This window comes from Canis lupus, chromosome 18 (genome assembly GCF_003254725.2).
Source record: "Canis lupus dingo isolate Sandy chromosome 18, ASM325472v2, whole genome shotgun sequence".
Lineage (NCBI taxonomy): Eukaryota > Metazoa > Chordata > Mammalia > Carnivora > Canidae > Canis > Canis lupus.
Window position 1 is genome coordinate 47,169,636 of NC_064260.1, and position 20,992 is coordinate 47,190,627.

Consider the following 20,992-nt stretch of genomic DNA (forward strand, 5'->3'; position numbering starts at 1 on the left):
CTCGCGGCCGCGCCTGCGCAGGAAGGAGGCGCCCCTCCGCGCCGCCGAGAAGCCGCGGGAGCTCCCGCAGCGCGGTGGAAGCAGCAGGAGGAGGAAGGTGGGGCGGGGCGCCTCTGATTCATTCCAGCCCTCCCCACACACCGCACCCGGTTTGCTCCGCACCTCGGCTCTATACCTGTAATGTCACACACGTTGTTTTCATTTCTTTTTCCTGCAGTTTAGGGCTGCGCTGTGGGAATAGAGCAGGAGCTGCCGGTTCAGTGCGGGGGGGCTTGGAGCAGCCCAGTGCGGACGCGCGGGCGCTCGCTGCCGTTTCCTCGCCACCAGGTGTCTCCTGTGGGGCCGCCTGGCGGTTCCCTAGGCCTTGCAGGTGTCTAGTGGAGCAGTAGGAGGCGAGTGTGCAACTGCCCTGGTGCCACGTTTCTTGCTTGGAGAGAACTGCTGCAGGCGAGTGTTCACTTTTTCTTAACAGTTCATTCTGTAGTCCATTTGGCGTAGGAATCCAATTTTTTTCCTGTACGAATAAGGAACTCACACTGTCCTTGTTTGAATAGTCCGTATTTTTCTCCCGACTTGGGATACTGCTTTTGTGCTACATACACGTGCTCACATTTAAAAGACATTTTCCCCAGCCTCTAAAGTAATACTTGTGCGTGATGGACAGTTTGAAACTTGAGAACAGCACGTGCTAATTGAATTACTCCTCGCTTCAACTGTTCCTTCTGGTAGGTTTCATTCCCAGAGACCCCTCAGTTCTTTCAGGTCTCTGCTCAAAGACCTCCTGCTCCAAACGGCTGAGTCTAGGCCCAGGGCAGGAAAGAAAGACACCTGGGACATCTGGTTGTCGCAGGAAATAAGGAAGTGCTCAAAGAAGGATGGAGATACGTTATTTTTAAAAAGGAATCATGCCAAAGGGGCTCCCACTGGCTAAATATGGGATAATATGCAAAGATACTAACTTCTTTTAAAAAAAGATTAATAGCACAGATAGAACACAAGTCAATGAGTAAAAAAAAAATCCATTAATCCATACTGACAAAAAAATTAAAAGAGGGAAATTCTTTAAAAAAAATATTTATTCACGAGAGACACACAGAGACAGCAGAGACATAGGCAAAGAGAGAAGCGGGCTCCATCCCAAGACCCTGGGATCACAGTCTGATCAGCAGGGATCACAACCTGAAAAGCAGATGCTCAACCACTGAGCCACCCAGGTGCTGCAAGAAAGAGAAATTCTTTTCAGAAAAATGCCCACTAATAAATGTGGAAGGAGAGATAAAATTAGAAAAATCACCCCTTTGCACAAAGAAGTCAGTGATTCAGGCAGGAGTCATCGTTAAATGCAAGATGACTGGCTGAAAGGTTATCTGGGAACAGGCATATTTACACAGTCTCAAAGTTCCAGTCCACTGACTACTTTTTAATTACCAAAGGAAAAATGGAAGACCTTTGGCAAAAGTCCCTCGATCAAACTCATCATCAGCATGTGACCAAGGGGCATCATGTTCCTTCTGACATGGTGCATAAAGACATCACATCATCTCTGTAGTACATTATCCTGCCCTGAATGCATTACCTAAATGCAAAAGTGAGGTAAACAGTCATATCCAGGTTGAGAGAAAAGCTGTGAAAAGTTAGTCTTGACTTTTCAAAATTGTCATGTCACAAAAGGCCAAAAACACAAACTTAAAAAAAAAAAAAAAAAGAGGAAGATAAGAAAGGAAGGCTGGAGCAGCAGTGCTCTAGATTAAGGCTAAGGAGCCATGACACCTAATGCATGGTGTGTGTGGTTCCCTGATTGGATCTTGGCTTTTAATAAACAGCTATAAAGGACATAAACGGGATGATTGGGGAATACCAAATGTGAACAATATATTTGATAATAGCATTGGATTGATGCAAAATTTTCAGACTATAATGTGTTTTATTTTGCTAATGTAAGAGGTGGTTACTGAAGTATTTAGGAAGAAGACATTACCTGCTGCCAATTAATGGTTCAGGAAAAAAAAAGTGGAGGGTGGATACAGAGAGAAAGCAGGAAAGAGAAACTCGACGTGGCCAACTGTTGGCAGTCGCTGAGCGCCCACTTTAGTATATATTCAACAGGTTTCTATGTTTGACGTCTTTCAAAACAAAAAACTGCAGGAAAATATCTCTCTGAGGGACACAGAGATGTGCCAACCAGATCCTTCTGCAAACAAGGCCTTTGTCCCAAATGTTGGGAGTGGGGCCAGCAGACACCTTCAATCACCCCTCCTCCAGGGGCTGCTTGGGTAGCACAGCTGCCCTGTCCAAGGTATGTCCTTGCAAGGATGGTCCTGTCCAGGGGCTGATGGCTGAGGCAGGAGTATGTAGGCTTGGGCGTTCTTGCCAAGCGGGACAACTGTTGTGAGTTTTTATCACCAAATCTGCCCCATGCCATTGGCCCCAGCAGGGCTTGCAAGGCAGTAGAACACCCTCTTTCCAATCCTGCTGCTTCTTCCCCTCCTATCTCTGCACAGGTGTGATCCCAACGCGAAACTCCCATCTCCTCCCCCCAGTGAAGCAGCACTCACGCTCAACCTCTTCCACCCTGCTCTGCTCCTCTGCACACTATGTGACACTCCACTTATCTGATAATCGTTTATTGATTACTTGTCCCTCCGCCTCCCCCGCCTCCCCCCATCTCCCGCCTGACGTGAGCCCTAGGAGCAGGGATGATGTCCGTTTTGAGTTGCTTAGGACCCAGCGCCTGATGTACCAGATGCTCAGGAAGCCCCATTTGCACAAAGAGGAAACTGAGGCTCAGGGGAAGAGGCTTGCATGCGGCCACCGGGTGGATGGAGCTCCCGGCCTCGCGCGTGCTCTGCGTTCTGCGCTCCGGTGGGTGCGGGGACCCCCAGTAGCTGCGCCAGCCACGCGCGGGGCGGGCCCTCGGCCGTCAATCCCGCGCCCCAGCGGCGCCGAGTGGCCCGTTCCGTGGCCCGGAGTCAGCTCAGGGGGTGGGGCGAAGCGGGCGACCAATCGCAGGGCGCAGGGACGCCGGCCGCGCAGGGCCCGCCTCCGATTGGTCGTCTGTGGCATCACGTCATGTCGGAGCCGGGCCCCGGGGGTGGGGCTTGGGGCGGCCCCTCCAGGCAGCGGGGCGCGCAGCGGGCGGGACGGGCGGGCTCGGCGGGTGCGGAGCCGGAGGTGCAGGTGAGTGGGCGCGGGGCGCGTCGGTGCTGGGCGCGCAGGTGCGCGGTCGCGGGTGGTCCGCTCTCAGAAGCGCCTGGTCCCCGGCGCCCCGGGCTGACGGCGGGGGCCCACCTGAGCTCTTCCTGCAGCTCCTTAGGTGAAGAGACACCCCCACCCCCACCCCACCCCGGGCGCCGCAATGGGTGCCCAGGTTCGAGACGCGGGCAGCCAGGGCCTGCACAGTGGAGTGAAAAGAAAACCTTTTGCGTGCTCTTGGGAGCAGAATATGACCCGCTCCTCCTGAGCGCAATTTGAAGGATTTCTTTTTAATGAAATGTCGAGTAGGCTTGTGTATTTTCTCAAAAAATATATGGATGCCTGGGGTGGGGGAGCTGAGCACCACCGGGCATGGAGAAGTCTGGTGGTAAAATTCAGATAACTATGATGAGAACAGCTAATCTTTCCGAGGGCGATGCCAGGTAGCAGTATTCGACTGCAGAAACCTTTCTTGGAACCTTATCCGAACGGCTCAGGTCTGGTTTGGGAGTTCGATAATATAAGAGTAGTAGGAACGGAAGAGTACAGACCTGTCGACCTGAACCCAAGGTGAGAAAGAATGTTAACCGTCAGAATCAGCGAGGGGATGAAGACAGTCCTAGAAGCCAGGTAGACCTACCTACCTACCAGGCATGTACCTGGAGGAGTGTATCCTGAGACATATTCCAACGGCTGTGTAAACAGGCAGATGCAAGAACTCTCATTGTGATTTCCTGTATATACTTGCAAAACACCAGAAACCACTGCTGACTATCAGTAAGAAGATCGGGTAAATACTGACACACTTCTACAGTGAGATACGCGGCGACGGTGAAGACGGTGAAAACAAATCGACTCAGCCTGGAAACACGATCCCAAGCGTGGCACGGCAAAAGGGGCAGTAAGAGATAGTCTGCCGTCAAAAAGACTGAAAAGCTCTACGCCGGAACCCTACCCAGTGACGGGAATACAGGTGTTCTTTTCCTATTTTCCAGAAAACATAAAATAATTTAGCAACAACGGAAAGAGTTTTTAAACAAGTCTTGGAATCCTAAGACCCACAATCGTGGGAACATTTGTGGTTCGAATGGGGGTCAGGGAAGTTATCTGTGCCTCCCCTCACCCCAATTACCTCACCCCAATTACCCCAAGGCGTGATGAGACTGACCTTTGGGGTAATTCTTGGTTTACTTGCCGCTTCTTTACAACACACCCCCAGCCCCGCCTGCTGCCCCTGGGCCCTTTGCCGTGGTGGTCGCTCCCTCAATTCACACAGCCTTGATTCTAAAGAGTAAGCTGCATCTTTGTGGCTCCGGGGAATCTACCTTCCAAAAGCTGCAAATAGATGCTCGCTGTAACACGAGTTTAGATGTCAAATGTGGAGGTCCTTGCCTATCTTCTTCCTCCAGCCCACTCCCAGGAGTCATTAACCTCCATCTCCACAGGCCGGTCGGTGTGTGAGCAGAGAAGGCACTCCACCTTCCTCACGTCAACCTCATCTGTAAAACGGACATCGTAATGTCCACTTTCCAGGGCCGGTGCAAGAACTCAGGAAGATATTGTGCACTTGGAACTCCGTGGAGGCTCAGTAAATAGCCACTGTCTGTAAAGGTTGCATCATCCAAGGACGGCCCCAACACTATCTCCTGTTCATCTAGTATCTGGCGATCCTCCCTTCAAGGAGTGGAGCCTGACTCCTTTCCCCTGGAAAGGAGGTGGGTGTGGAACTCCCTGTAACCTACAGACTGTGCGGGGAGTGCTGTCACTAGTCTTCTCAGGCCCGCAGACAGGGCGCTACAACTCTGTCAGGTCTGTCGGAACCCTTACTGGTTTCCTGAACTTCTTCCCATTGCACTGAGGCCACCAGGCTGTGAAGACGCCCAGGCTGGCCCACACAGGCTATGTGAAGGTAGGCGCTCTGGCATATCCCAATCCGTAGCTGCCTAGCCAGCTAGATTCCTGACCACAGAAGCAGAGAGAGAGGATGAAGAGGCTGTTGTTTTAAGACACCAGGTGGCAGCACGGTTAGCTGCAGGGCATAACCAGAATACTTGCGCCTGGGCACTGCAGATGCATGGCCCTTAGACCTCTGCTAGCCTGAGCCTTGCCCTGATGCCCTGCATGAGCCCAGCTGGGCCTTCCTGAGACTTGATGGTGCTGATAGTCATTTTGGTGATAGCTGGCTCTTTCAGGTGAACTCTGTTGTGGTCAGGGAGGGCTCTGAGCGCTTGGTGCCATGACCTTGTGTCCTCGAGGAAGCAGGTGATAGCTGCTTTATGGATGAGAAAGCTGAGGCCTAGCAGGTGGTTCCACAACTTGGATTCCATGCAGGCAGCAGGAATTGGTCCTGCTGAGAACTTGGAGCCTTGATGGGGACTATGGGACCTGTGGGGTAGTCCCTGTGCCAGCCCCCAGATTTCTCTGCTGTGCTCCTGGGCATCTAGTGCATCCCCAAACTTCTAAACTTTCAGGATGTTAAAAAGCTACCAAGGGGTGTAAGTCATCTGTTGTATGGGTCTCAGCCTATAGATGGTGATACTGTGGGCTGGGAATGCCTGAGGCACCCTTCTGGGCTCCTATTACTGTGGCAAACCACCCCTACCCTCCCACCCCCAGTTCCCCTCACCCAGGTCCATCAGGGCTGGCCTAGCCTTTATGGTCTGGATGATTGCAGGATGCTCCTCAGCAACAACCATTGGGGAGGTCCAATGAGCAAGGCTTATTACTCACAGGTCCTGGAGGGTACACAGAATGCCCAGAGCCACAGTGGGTCATGGAGAAAGAGAGTGTATGGGCTTGGTGCTCTGTCTTCATTAGGGTCAGGGTTGGGAGCCTGGGGTTTCATGGGTTCACTCTTTATTGGCCAGTTTAAAGCATAGAGTGGGAATTAGGGCATAGGAAGAAGTGGGATCACTGCAGCGATCAACTATCTTGGTCACCGAGGGCTTTCTGAAAGCAGACTTTTGTGGAAAGGAGTGGCCTGATCCTTCTCTGGTTGTTTGGCTGTTAGCCAGGTCAAGCAGCTGGTAATATGTTTATTTGAGATGGATGTCTTTGCTAGGGATGCCTTGGCAATCAGAAGCTTAGGGTCAGGCATTTCTCCTACGTCGTCCTCAAACCCTCAGGGGCCTTGTCCCTTTAGCTTTGGCCTGGGGTACTCAAAGACCAGTCAGAGGACCTGACCAGGGTTCCAGAAAGTCCCATCCACTTCCCTGGCTGGTCTTTATTCCCAGATGTGGGACACTAACTCTCCCTCACCCAGCTTTAACAACTGCTGCAGACCCTCCCATGCATACACACTCATGACCCAAGACACGGAGGAAGGTCACTAGGTCCCACAAGTCTGCAGAGAGCCAGGCTCCAAGCCCATATCACTCTCACTGCTGTTTCATGTCCTTAGGCTCTTACTGGCTTCTAGAATGTATCAATGGAATGTGATAACTCTAGGGGCTTGATTCAGGCTTGTGGTACTATAAAGCTTCAGGGAATGTTTCAGATGCCTATGTGGCTGCTTGGTGTAAGTCTTCAAAGAAAACGCCTTTCTGTTCATCGCTACTGGTCAGGTCTGCATCTTCGTGTGCCAAGGCTCATGCCCAAGTGACGCCTCCATGAAGACTTCCATTCAATCCCCCCGGTATCATTAAGTACTTACTATTTGCCTGGTGCTGTGTGTGCCAGGCAAAGAAGCTGGGTGGTAATAGTGCCTTCTCCCTCCTCTCCCATGCTTCCCATATCTTCTGCTTTTGAACCCCAAATGCTGAGCTTGCACTTCTCACTTGGTTCCAACAGTGAGCCTTGAATAAATGCCATTTAGGTCCTTATCTGCCCTCAATCCTGAAATGTCAGCTCCCTGAGTGTCTTCATCATCTTTGTGTCCCTACAGGACTTTGCTCAGTGGGTTGAGAAGGATAAAGTGGGCCTTTTGAATCAAGAGAGCCTAGAGATTTTAGAGTGGCCCATTCCAGAAGGAACACTTCCATTCTGCTGTGAAACCCTTAGACAAGACGTTGGAGGTAAGCATGTCTTAGCACGGTTGTTCATGGGCATAGACAGTGACTTTCTAACTTTGAACAGGTAAAGACAGCTGGTACATCTACTCCTGTCTGTGAGTCTTAGGAACAAAATGAAATATACCCTAAGCACCTCCCTCTCTCAGGTTTCCGGCTGCCTAGTGCCAAGGATATAACTTACACATTTATTATAAGATTCAATGCTTATGACAGAGGGGACTCCTGGGTGAATGAACTCTGTAATCTCAAAATATTTACTTGGGCTTGTTTTAATCTGTAGAAGATACACTTTTTCCTTTTGGCAGCACTCTCCGTTTGGCTTTGAGCCTGTATGTTTCTGGCCCTTTTACAGTTTTCTACCATGTTCAGTCAAAGTGACTGCCACACACCAAGCTCTGTATTCTGTTTCGGGGCTGTAAAGATGGATGGTCTATAAAGAACTGCTCATCCTACTTTGTACATCATGGATAGATGTTCCAACTAACTAACCTGTGAAAATTAAGTGATGTTGCTACGGTTCCCACACCACAAGTGAAAATTGTTTTGTCACTGAAACTTTTTTTAATGTACATTTGTGTTAAAGTAACTCGTGTTTACATTTTTAAACAAATTAATGGGTTTTAAGGCTTATATATAGAATAAACAGTTCCCCAATTCATCCTATAGTCTCAGCTCCCAGAAGCAAATACTTTTCATTCTTTTTTCTTTTTTACTTTTCATTCTTTTAGTTACTTTTGTGTTGTTGTTTTTACCTGCTTATTTTTATTTTTATTTTATTTTATTTTATTTTATTTTTACCTGCTTATTTTTAAATAATTTGCTTTTGCCATTCCTAACTTTATGTATCCTTCTATACATCCAGTATTCAGTCTATAACCAGATTTTGCGTTGTTATAACAAAGTTGCTATTATTTACTGTTAGGCCAAATAATGTACTATAATTATGGTTTGGGTTTTTTTTCCCCCTTATATGACTTTTTTTTTCTCTCTCTCTTTTTCTCCTTCCTTCCTTCCTTCCTTCCTTCCTTCCTTCCTTCCTTCCTTCCTTCCTTCCTTCCCATTTAATAAAGTTTCTATGCATCTATCTCTATTATTTCTGAATACTCTAACAGAGCTGTCATACATATCAGTAATCTTTCATGCTCTAACACAATAAAATTCATCATTTCCATTCTCCTTCCCATTATAGCTATTCATTTTGTACCAGTGTAGCCTGGTTACTGTCTGGTGCACTGCACAGCTCTCAGCCCTTTGTCCTTTCATTGGGCTTTCCTTTAAGCAGCTCTCTTGGATCCTGTGTATTCTCTGAATAATAGTTAATCCAGGGATAGAATTCTAGGTTGCAAAAAAGTTTCCCTCAGAGTTTTTAAAGTTTTCCGCCATTGTCTTCTAGAATCCAACTTGCTGCTGGTAGGATTCTTAATTCAGGATTTTTCTGTAAAAACTTTTAAAGTAATTTTTTCTTATCCCTGATATTTTGAAACTTTATAATTAGAACTTATTCTGGAAGTGTAGATATCACTGCTTCCCCCATAGACAAGTTCAGTTATTCTACCTTTTTCTTTTTTTTTTTGTAGAGTGATAATGTATTGAATGCACTGTATGAACCAGACTACATTCTAGGATTTGGTAGTAGAGCAATGAATAGGACATATGTTTCCTGAACTTGGGGAGCCAGCATTCTAATGGAGGGAGACAGGCAATAGACATGCACTCAAATTTTAAAAAGCAGTCTACATGATGTGAAGAGTTATTAAGAAAATAAAGTAACAGGTAGAGTGCCTTGGCAGGGGGTTTGGGGTGCAGGCAATATGGTTTGGCTGATTGGCTTGTAGATTGGTTCAAGATGAATGGCTATAGGGGAGAGGGAGAATGAAAATGATAAATTTTATTGTGTTCAAGTGTGTAAAAAAATGGCCAATGCGTATGATACCTCTATAAAAGCAATCAGAAAAAAAATTAGTGATAATTAATTCCAGGAAAAATAAAAGGTCATACTAAGGAGGGGACATTTTACAAAAGACTTGAATGAGGAGACCTGCAAAGCATGTTCTAAGCAGAAGTTGCAGCAATCATGAATGAGATGAACCATATTCAAGGATCATTAAAGACCCAATGTGTCTGGTTTAGAAGGTATGAGTAGAGAGTGGGGAGGACAGGAGACAGGAGCAGATTGCAAGAGAGCTCTGAGCCTTGGGTTAGTTCACATGGCAAGAGGGCATTCTGCCTCCATCTGAGCCTGAATCAAGAGAAGTAGGAGGGCCACGTGGGAAGTTATTGCAGATTTTAGGAAGGAAAGGCTGCAGAACAATCCATGATCTCTCCTCTGCCTGGAATCTGCCATTGAGGACAAGGTAGTGAGTAGGCAAGTGAAAGAGGCGAGTCCTGCGGAGTCTGAGCAGTGACAGATGTGGCAGGGAAATGTGGTGGTTGTTCATGGGATGATCTGAGCGGGATATGTCTTCTTCTCTCAGGGCTCAATGGCTGCAAAATCTCCACCCAGCGTTCCCAAAACCAAGAGTCCGGGCAGCATCGCCAACAGCAGGGACGAGACTCAAGGGCAGTGGGGTCGTGCCTGGTAAGGATCTTGCCAGTCTTCCCAGCTAGAAAACAAAAGGAGGTCTTAGTGAGAGGTGGCCAGCCTCTGGGATTTTAGGGGCTATATTAAATACAATTTTTATCATCCAGACTAATGAAAAGTAAGCAGTTTTCCCTTTTAGAAAGTAAGGAGTTGAAGAAGAAATGAAAAACTGCCCAAAACAGGCTGACCCTGGCTGTGCAGCTCGCTGTTGTCTCTGTTCTCCTGAAACCTGGGAGTGGGTGAGCAGCCCCCTTGCCAGGAACCAGGAAGCCTCTGGCCTTGTGGGTTGCAAAAGGTCTTTGGGCTCTGGGCTTTCTTTGGGTGCCCACAGAGCCATCAACTTCTCTGCTGCTCACGGTAGAGCACACACGTTAAATGGCTCTTCCAGGCAACAGGGAGGCCTCCGCACAGAGAGCGAACAGCTGTCTGAGACACTGGCCGGTTTGAACAAGGCAACCCATACAGACACGCAAAACATTGTCTGCAAGGTCATGGGGCCAGCCAGGCCCTGCATGACTGTCTGTTGTCTGCCATTGCAGGGAGGTGGACTGGTTTTCGCTAGCGAGCGTCATCTTTCTGCTGCTCTTTGCACCTTTCATTGTGTACTACTTCATCATGGCGTGTGACCAGTACAGCTGCTCTCTGACTGCCCCCGTGATGGATGTCGCCACTGGGCGTGCTCATCTCTCAGACATCTGGGCCAAGACACCACCTGTGACAAAGAAAGCAGCCCAGCTGTATGCCTTATGGGTCACGTTCCAGGTCAGCCCTCCCTGGCTACTGTCGTCAGGGCACAGTGAGTGCCAAGTGTACCTCTGCTGGGATGGCTACTTTTCTGGGAAACGGGACCCTGGCTTAGGTTGGCATTGTTCTCAGGCCCCAGCAGGGCATTACCTGGAGCCTGACCCACTTAGCTTTGTTTTCTAATAGAATGCACCTGGTGGCATCACGGTGTCTAACACACGTGGGGTGGGAGCCTCCCCACAGTTCAGGAACACGTGCAGCCCTGCAGGGACATGCATACTCGTATGGAACAAGACCGTGTGGGAGGGTGTGAGGCAGGGCTGGCCTAGGGAAGCCCAGTGCACAACAGGAAGCTTCTCTCATCAGTAGCCCATGGGATGGGGGGATCCCTGGGTGGCTCAGTGATTTGGTGCCTGTCTTCTGCCCAGGACGTGATCCTGGGGTCATGGGATCAAGTTTCCACATCAGGCTCCCTGCTTGGAGCCTGCTTCTCCCTCTGCCTGCGTCTCTGATTCTCTCTGTCTCTGTCTGTGTCTCTCATGAATAAATAAATAAAATCTTAAAAAAAAAAAAAAGGTAGCTCATGGGAAGGAACATTCCAGACCCCAGAAGGATATTCTTTGTTACAAGAGACACCACTCAGCAAAGCCAAAGCCTGTGTTCCCAGTAGGTGGCTTCACAGTCCTGGCCAATGACAGCCTCACCTCTGTTGTGACCACACTGGCCTTTGAGACCAGGAGGCATTCACCAGGAAGGCGCTGTTGGGCACAAACAACCTGGTGAACAGGCAGGGTTGTTTATTATCTGAATCCAGGGAAATGGAGCCGGGAAAAGGCTCCCCCCTCACATCCCAGGCTTCTTCCCTTGAGGATAGCTCCAACCCTTTGTAGTAGATTTTCCTCAGGGTCCCAACTTTTGGGCTTCAGGCTCACCCTTATTTCCGGTCTCTTGGTCCCTTTGGGTGAAAAACAAGAAGGGGCAGCATGAGTAGACCTAAAAGTAGAAATGCCAGTGGACAAGTGGATAAAACCAAACATAGTCCCTCCATGCAGCAGAACATTACCCAGCCGGGAGAAGGAGTGGGGCACTCATGTGTGCTATGGCGAGGCTGGGGTTCTGTCTTGGGGTGATGGACATGTTCTGGAACTGGATGGTGGCAGTGGTTACACACCCCTATGAATGTACGAAATGAGCCTGAAAAGGTCTGAAAGGGTGAATTGCATGGCATGTGAATTCTTTCACTCTCTTAAATGGCCCCAGAAATGTGAGTGGGGAGGACTCGTGGGCTCTGCTGGGGGGAGACTGCTCTACAGCTTTATGTGGTAATGAGCTTCCCACTCAGGGCTGTGCTCCCTTCAGAGCCCCACCAGGCCTGCGGCCTCCACTCCCTCCCAGGGCCACGGACTCTTCTGGAAGGAATGACCGACCCAAATCAGCATTTCTGCCGTTCATGCGGTGCTTTTGCGTGGGTCATGTTAGTGAATGAAAGCAAGGTTGTATGGAAACAGCCAGACCCTCCAGGCCACCAGTGACACAGCCTAAAATCTCTGCCGCAGGTGCTTTTGTACATGGCACTTCCTGACTTCTGCCATAAGTTTCTGCCGGGCTACGTGGGAGGTGTTCAAGAGGGTGCCGTGACCCCCGCAGGTAAGCTGAGCCCGTGGGTCCTTCTTCTCTCCCTGCCTCTTTGTCTCATGGGGCCTGTCCATCCCCTGCTGCTTCCACTCCGGAGTGTGCTCACTGACAAAATAAAAGTGAACTTTGCTGGGACATTGCCACAGCCTAGGGCTGACCCGGCCCGAGGTTGGAGATCCCATTCTTCAGCGGACAGGAAACTGACTGGCCCTGGCCCTCGCAATTGGTTGACATAATTGGGGCTCCTGAAGCGTCTCCCGACCCAGAGCACTGCTTTGGCCCCTGGCATCCAGGCAGGGGGACTAGGGGCCTGCAGAGCTGCCTGGTCCGTGCATTCCCCACCGTCACTGAGAACCCGGGGAGCCCCGCAGGGAGAACACAGGTGGAATCCGCCCTGTCCCTGCCTGCATGGGGCTCCCAGGGCAGCAGGGAGGCTGTGGTGCTTCCCGACAAGTACCTTGGAGGCATCCTCTCCCTCCAGCAAACTACAGGCCGGTGACCCAGCCTGTGCTTGGCTAAGGAGAATCAGAACCAGAGGACTAGTCTGAGCCCTTTGCCTCTTCCCAGGACTCTGAAAGCACAAGCAGTTAATTCCTGGACTGTGTGGTGTGTGCTACTGGCATTTTGACCTGGGGTCCCATGTTATAGCAGAAGCTGTGCAGCTTCAGGGCTGTGACCTGGGTGTCCCAGACAGGCCCGGAGCAGCCGAGGCCCACAAAGCAGGGAGGGTCTGCACCAGCTGCTGTTTCAGTCAGGAAAACACTTTGACTGTTGAATCTTCTGTCTGCAGGGATTGTCAACAAGTATGAAATCAATGGCCTGCAAGCGTGGCTCATTACACACCTTCTCTGGTTTGCAAACTCTCATGTCCTGTCCTGGTTCTCTCCCACCATCATCTTCGACAACTGGATACCACTGCTGTGGTGCGCCAACATCCTCGGCTATGCGGTTTCCACCTTTGCCATGATCAAGGGTTATTTCTTCCCCACCAGTGCCAAAGACTGGTACGTTCTTTAGCATGCTGGTCAGGCCTAAAGTGGAATGTGGCCTTTCCACCCCTTGCCTTTCTCTACGACCTTGGGATAGGAGGTTGTAAAGCCCTGAAGAAGGAGAATCCTTGAAGGAGATGCCTAACAGATCTTGTTTGATTCTGGGAAACATCCTTTCTGAATGTCCAGAGGTCTTCTTCTGCCTTAGGAAGAATGCAGTGGAAGATGGCCAAGTCCATCTTTAGCCAAGTCATCACCTATAGGGCTATCATGGGAGCAGGAAAGTGGAAAAGGCAGCCCATTGCCTCCATCTCTGGAACATAAGTCTGGCCTGAAACAACCTTAGTGAGGAGTATTGTTATCTCAGTAGTTTTAATGTGAGAGCCTCCCAGGGAGAGCCCTACTGGTTGGTGCCTTCTCATGGAAGCTTTGGGTTGGAGAGTTGTGAGCCCTCCAGCTAGCCATCTCCTCATCTAGCTCTTTCTCCATCCATACATCCATGTACCCACCCACCCACCCGTCCTTCCATGTATCCATCCACCCACCCACCCCTGCATCCTTCCATCCATTCATCTATCCATCCACTTACCTACCAACTCATTTGTTTAACCCACCCATTTACCTATCTACCCATCCATCCCTCCATTTAACCCACCCTCCACCCATCTTCCCATCTACCCATTCAACCCTATTCCATTCATCCCACCCACTCATCTACCTGTCCAACCCCCGTCCTTCATCCTTGCCTCCCTCAATCCCTCCATCCATCTCTACCTCCACCAATAGATGTTGGTTGGGTTCCTCCAATAGATGGATGTAAGCAGTCATGAATGAGACCCTTGTGCTTGGGTGCCTACATTTTAGTCCCCCGTACATTTAGGGACCCAAAAAAACCCAAAATATGTTTCTTTTAACTCTTGCTCTTGGGAAACATCTTTGGATGATGGTGCTTTGTGACTTGTGTGGTAATTAGGTAATGAGGCTAGTCTTCTGTGAGTCATTTTCAGTGCTTTCTAATTAATCACCTGTTGTAGACTTTATATATTTTGCTTTTTTTTTTTAATACTTATCCTGAGGGAAACAAACATGAAAATGTTTTATCTCATTAACACAGAAATCCTTATGTGTCTACAAGTTATATCTGAGGAAGGTCTCCATATCACTCATCTTGGCTGATTCTGCGTCACCCCTGGAGAGGGCTGTGGGGTCAGGAACCAGGGCAACAAATGACTAGCAAGGGTTGGGGTCGGGAAGCTGGAGCCAGGCACCTGGTTCTGAGCATGCTGCTTTTACCCAGGTAGAGATCTGGGCATGATTTGTCATTTGACTTGCCCGTGGGGGCCCGAGCACCCTGTGAGTCACTTCCAACCTTGACTGCAACTTTCCAACTATGCTTGACTGCAAAATAAGATCTTCATGTAGTTATGCAGCCAGTTATGCAGCTCAGCGGGCCGTGCCTCAAGGGGGGCCTGGAGGAGGGTGGGGAGAAACCTGGCAGCTCAAGGGAAGACCTCCCCCCCCCGCCCACCTTCCCAGGGAGGCAGCAGGCAGCCCAGGTGCCTGTTTCTCATGATGACTCTGCCAAGCTGGAGCTGAGTGTCCAGTGAGAGCCGGTGGGACATGAAGGGACCGGTGTGTCATCTGCTTGCACCTCAGCAGCTGATGCCAGGGTTAGGCGGGGTGTTTGTGTCCATGCGCACACACAGGCCCTGTGCGTGAGACACGCTCTTTGGCTAAATGTATGTGTTTTTTCTATTTTCAAGCAAATTCACAGGCAATTTCTTTTACAACTACATGATGGGCATTGAGTTTAACCCCCGGATTGGGAAGTGGTTTGACTTCAAGCTGTTCTTCAACGGACGCCCCGGGATCGTTGCCTGGACCCTCATCAACCTGTCCTTTGCGGCCAAGCAGCGGGAGCTCCACGGCCAAGTGACCAACGCCATGGTCCTGGTCAACATCCTGCAGGTAGCCTGTCTGCAGCCACAGGGGTGGAAGAACTGATGCTTGCTGGGTGCAGGGAAACCTGGAAGCCAGATAGTTTTTGCAAAACCTTAACCCACTGCATTTAGAAGGGAGTCAGCCCCTTTCTGGGCATCTCTGGGGAGCGGGTGAGGGAGCACATGGGGACAGATTCAATCACAGTGTATCAGGTGTCACGCTGGCCCTGGGGACTCCTTTGGTGCAGGGCCTCTTTCCCAGGGGACACTTGTTAACCTCCTTGGTCCTGGCTGTATTCACAGTTTATGGTCTGTGAAGTGTGTTCCCATACGGGTCTCCCCGTGGGTCTCAGGTTGGGAGGAGGGACGGTAATCCATTTCCACCTTTTCTCCATCTGTGTGGAAGGACACAGGTCACCTGGCTGGGGCAGGTGCTGGGGCAGCTGCAGGGGCAGCTGGCAGGGCATGTCCTGGGGTACCCATGGGTAAAGGGCTTCCAAGCTGACATGGATTCTGGCATACAGTGCTCCTTCCTTGTGGGCTGTCCCAAGCTCTTCTGCTGGAGTGACCTTGGTCTTCTCTGAGCTCCGCAGCCCAGGTGGCATCTCCTAGGGCATTGCTGGGTGCCCCACTTGTGCAGATTCTCTGCGTATAGGGCCCCCTGACCTGTTCTCCAGCTGCCCCCTGTGTCCCAGGCATGGTGGAAACATGGAAGCAGCCCAGTGGAGTGCATGGCCGAGGAGCTCAGAAACACCCCAGGTGCCACCTCCTCATCTATGAAAATGTGGTCTTCCTGAGGGCCCCTTGGTGCCCCTGGGTCAGTCCACGGCTCTCCTTGTTTTGCAGGCCATCTACGTGTTGGACTTTTTCTGGAATGAAACGTGGTACCTGAAGACCATCGACATCTGCCACGACCACTTTGGGTGGTACTTGGGCTGGGGGGATTGTGTCTGGCTGCCGTACCTTTACACACTGCAGGTGAGGAGCCATGTGGTGCGCGGCCCAGTGGAACACTCAGTTGTTAGGGCCCTAGGCATGCCCAGGGCTGCCCTCGGAGACACGGCCGAGCACATACTGAGCTCCACTCCCACACATGGGCTGTGCTTGGGAGACAGCAGAGACAGGACAGGGGAGCCACTCCCTGTTTCCAGGAGGAAGGGAAGGCTTGGTGTATTAGTCAGCTTGGGCTCCGTGACAAATACCATAGACTGGGAGGGGAGCTTGGGCCACAGATGCTCACTGTCCCCCTGTCCTGGAGGCTAGAAGCCTGAGATGCAGGTGTGGGCAGGTGGGGTCCTCCTGAGGCCTCTCTGTGTGTATGTAGACAGCCATGCTCTCCCTGGGTCATCAAGGTGTTGTCCCTTCATGTGTGTCTGTGTCCTGATCCCCTCTTCTCATACGGACCCCAGTCACACTGGCTCAGGCCCATGCTGGTGACCCCATTTTACCTTGAATACACTCTAAAGACCCCATCTCCAGGTATAGATCCATTCTGGGGTCCTCAGGGTTAGGGCTCCAGTTATGAATTTGGGGGACACAGCGTGTGACACTTAAAGATGACATGGTATAGACTTTGGGTTAAAAGGAATAATTTGGCTGAGCTGGGTGGATGGAGGGGGGTATTTATATTCATATCAAATCTTAGTGGTTGAAGGATGAGAGGTTTTCCTTCTCACCTTTGTTTGTTCCATAAACTCGTGATGAGCATCTGTGTAGTGCCAGCACGTGCTGGAGATGCAGAAGCAAAGGAGACGGGCGTGGGCTGTGCCCCTCAGGGCTCACAGTCAGTGGGAAAGGCAGCCTGGTGCAGGGAGGGGTGCTGGCTTCCGAGAGAGGGCCCAGGAGGAGCCCCTGACTTGCCTAGGGTGGTGGGCAGACGCATTGAGAGATCCCATTACAGCTGGGCTGAGAGCAGTGCTGATGCTGGGTCTGAGAATATTCCAGACAGGTGGACCGGCCCCTGCTAAGTCTTACTAGTGAGAGAATTCAGGGCTCAGAGGAGGCAGCTCGGAAGGGGCTTGGGGTCCTCAGGAGAGCCCTGGCCTGCCCCACAGAATTCAGGTGTCACAGAGTTGGCTGAAGGAGCCACAGGGACCTGGGTTCACACCAGTTAGGGGAGGCAGCCTTGAGCACAGCCCCAGACCCCTCTGGAAAACTAGGGCAGCTCCCCCTCAGCAGGGCTGGACGAAGCCATGGAGGGGCATCTGACTGATGTGGCCAGGTGGCCGGTTGCTGCTGCCCACTCACCCTGCACTCCATGCAGAGCTGCCTCGGGGTGTCTGAGGCAGTAGGGGATTAGGGGAGGCCTCGTCATCGGGCTCCCATGCTCTCCTAACTCCTACAAGAACCCCTGCTCCGTGACGTGCTGAGTGTGGCAGCTTGGAAGGCGTTGGCCAGACGCCACCTGTTCATTCCATGAGTGAGCAAGGAGGCTGGGGACAGGGAAGAGAGCATAGTCCAGGGCTCTGGCCTCGCTGGCAGTGAGCAGGGCGGCTGCCTGGGCAGTTGTGTAGGAAGGCCTGGTCACCTGCATGGGGGCCAAGTGGTGGCAGCCAGTCCTGCATGAGGCAGTGACAGGGGCTGACTTGGGCTGGTGGAGCCCCGCCTAGTGTCCCCAAGCAGGAAAGTCACAGCAGAGCAAGCGTGGGAGAGAGCCCTGGCCTGGGGCTCTGGGACCCAGTCCCGCCATGGTCTACCTGCACCTGCTTCTCCACCTGGCTGGTTGCTCGCCCTGGGTTCCCTGGTTCTGTGAGCTCCATGCTCCAGGCACATGAGCCAATAGCAGTGGATTGTCGGTATATAGCTACACGCCTACACAGTAGATCACACGTGGGATCATACCCACGTGTCTCTTACTGTGTTCCAGGCCTCATATAAACCTACGTACACATGTGTGTATATATCTGTATATATATACATACATATTCACATACACACATGCACAGAGGAGAGAAATATTAACTGGCTTATGTGATCAGGGGGGCCCAGCAAGTCTGAAATCTTTAGGGCAGCCAGCACGCTGGAGGTCCAAGGAGTTGATGTCAGGGTCTGCTGGAGTCTGAAGGCCATCTGCTGGTATAATCCACTCTCATTCTGAAGGGAGGTTGACCTTTTTTTTTTTAAGCCTCAACTGATTGGATGAGGCCCACCTACATGGTGGAGGATACACTGCTTTTCTCATAAGTACCAATTTAAGTGTTACTTTTATCTTAAAAAAATGCCTTGACAGCAAGACCACTGTTCAACCAAATGTCTGGGTATGTGACCTAGCCAAGGTGACATAAAGTCAACCATCATAAAATTGTGGGTTTTTTTTTTTATGAAATTGTGTTCAGATGATATTTTTTTTGTGTTGTAAGTTACAGTTACGCTACACATATGACATACATGTGTGTATGTGGACACATGTATATAGGTACATGGAAAGGGAGGAAGGCAGGTAGATACAAAGATTTGTCTCTTGTGCACACTTGACCCCCACAACCACCCTCTGACACAGGTGCTTTTGCTTACAAGGAGGAAACAGGTACACAGGATGGGTAGGCAGCTAGTTGGGCAGAGCGGGATCAGAACCCTGGCCGTGCTCCCTGTCGCCCTGCAGACACACGGGATGGGTAGGCAGCTGTTTGGGGCAGAGTGGGATCGGAACCCCGGCCGTGCTCCCTGTCGCCCTGCAGGGCCTGTACCTGGTCTACCACCCCGTGCAGCTGTCCACCCTGCATGCCACCGGCATCCTGCTGCTGGGTCTGCTCGGCTACTATATCTTCCGGATGGCCAACCATCAGAAGGATCTGTTCCGCCGCACGGACGGCCGCTGCCTCATCTGGGGCAGGAAGCCCAAGGTCATCGAGTGCATGTACACGTCGGCAGATGGGCAAAAGCATCACAGCAAGCTCCTGGTGTCGGGCTTCTGGGGCGTGGCCCGCCACCTCAACTACACGGGCGACCTGATGGGCAGCCTGGCCTACTGCCTGGCCTGCGGCGGGGGCCACCTGCTGCCGTACTTCTACATCATCTACATGACCATCCTGCTGACCCACCGCTGCCTCCGGGATGAGCACCGCTGCGCCAACAAGTACGGCAGTGACTGGAAGCGCTACACGGCTGCCGTGCCCCACCGCCTGCTGCCCGGGATCTTCTGAAGCACCGTCCCCTGGTAGGAGGAGCCGTGAGGGGCGGTGAAGAGCACATGAGGCTGGTCTGCTGGGGCTCCTGGCAGCCCTCCCCCACCCAGGAGCTTCCAGTCCCTCATCTGAAATGGAATGAGCCTGGTGCTCAGGATGCGCTGCTCCCCCTTGGCCCCAGGGGAGTCCTTAGGGCTCGTGCCACCTGCCTCCCTGGCAGCAGAAGCGAGCAGATTCCTCTATGCAGTGATCCGCGGGCAGGTGGAGGGCCTGCTCACCTTTGACCCCCCCCCCCCCAACGATGACCTGTGTCTCTCCTGTGTGTTGGGAACCAGACATGCTGGTGTCCAACCTGGAGCAGACACCTGCTTGCTATCACTCATCCTCACGAAATAAAGGGGGGACGTGGATATAGCAGGTGCTCCAATTACCAATTTATTGCCTTTCGGCCCCAGATGCGCTTTCCTTACCTGCTCTGTGATCCTGAGCCGGACCCTGTGGACATCTCTTCTTTGCTGTATGCACGATGTTATATATGAGGGACACTGCACGGACGAGGGGGCTTCTCTTTCTGGTTTCAGTGACATCTCCTTCCCTGTTGCTCACGTCTGCAGGGCTGCAGTGAGGAGACAGCCAAGGTGCCTGCCCAGAGCATGCAGAGGTCCCAGCATGGGCCGCAGCTCCCAGGGTCTGACCCTCTGAGCGTCCGGCCGCCAGCCTCGCCTGCCACCCCTCTGTGGGGTGCATCCCGCTTGCCTGGTGACTGCACACATTGGCTCAGGCAGCCCAGCAAACCTGTGTGCTGTCCAGGGAGCCTTCTCCAGCAAGATGTGAATCCCAGCCTCCAGGAGGGGGTACCTTTCAAGTGAACTTTTTTTTACCCTGGGCATTTGCCGTTAACCCTAGGGTTTTCTTGAGAGTTCTCTTTGAACATTATTGCCTTAGTAGACTTGATAATTCTTTATATTAAACTTGCCCTGATCAAACTTCTCTTTCTCGATTGGGCCTGATTGCACGTAAGGGCTCGGTTTCTGGTACATAGAGGGGGTGCCCAAGATGCGTTTGAAGAGCTGCTTGGGTACTGCTTCAAAGCTGTGAATGCTCCCCAGGGGACTTAGGGGACCGGTGCCAGCCTTCCCCCACCATTTGCCCGCTCTTGGGGCTATTCTTGGGTTGGGAGTGGACGTCGATCACATTCACCAAAGGAAGAAATCCCAGCCTGGCTGCCTGGCTGCCTGCCTGCGGCAGTGAACAGAGATGCTGGGTAGCAGTGAGCCTTGCCTTCTGCTTGCAGAGACTGGGGAGGAGCGAGCTGTGGGCAGGGAGGGCGGTGCCGGGCAGCACCTCCCCTGCTTCCAGAAGGAACTGGCTGTACAGCCCAGTGGGATGAGAACACGGGCCTCACCCAGGCTGCTGCTCTCTTGCCCATTCATTCCAGCCCCCACGCTGAGGGTGTCCCAGGCATCTGTGTTTGTCACAAGTCACGTGACTGGAATACTGACCAGCCTGGAGAGCCACTGCCCTGGATGGCCTTGAGTAGAGTGCACCTCTCCTTCTCTGACACCAAGTGAATTCATTTCAAGGACACTGGAGGGTGCTGCTTGTGAGCTCCGGCCCTGGCTCCACCAAACAGCTGTGGACCTAGATCCGGTGACTTGCCTTCTCTGTGCCTTGGCTTTTCCCATTTGAAAAGGAAGGGCAATTATTATTTTCCTGCCTTGCTTTGAGAGGGCTTCCTCAGGCTGAATTTGTAGAAGAGCTGTGTGTCCACACCTGG

General features: G+C 51.6%; 1 protein-coding gene across 4 annotated transcripts; it reads left to right on the plus strand.

The window, feature by feature from the left end:
* The first annotated feature begins 66 nt into the window (after positions 1-66).
* DHCR7 (7-dehydrocholesterol reductase) lies at positions 67-20,201 on the plus strand. Of its 4 annotated transcripts, XM_025451808.3 has the most exons (10): positions 3,141-3,177; positions 7,076-7,205; positions 9,677-9,780; positions 10,323-10,545; positions 12,084-12,174; positions 12,953-13,166; positions 14,915-15,119; positions 15,938-16,069; positions 18,769-19,247; positions 19,830-20,201. In XM_025451808.3, the coding sequence occupies exons 3-9, from the start codon at positions 9,683-9,685 to the stop codon at positions 19,231-19,233; spliced, it is 1,428 nt and encodes a 475-aa protein (XP_025307593.1). In that variant the 5' UTR covers positions 3,141-3,177; positions 7,076-7,205; positions 9,677-9,682; the 3' UTR covers positions 19,234-19,247; positions 19,830-20,201. The 4 variants fall into 4 exon arrangements, with proteins under 4 accessions (XP_035557693.1, XP_025307593.1, XP_025307594.1 ...); XM_035701800.2 differs by lacking the exon at positions 3,141-3,177 and adding an exon at positions 67-177 and having other exon boundaries at positions 18,769-20,201; XM_025451809.3 differs by lacking the exon at positions 3,141-3,177 and adding an exon at positions 4,638-4,907 and having other exon boundaries at positions 18,769-20,201.
* The last annotated feature ends 791 nt before the right edge of the window (positions 20,202-20,992 follow it).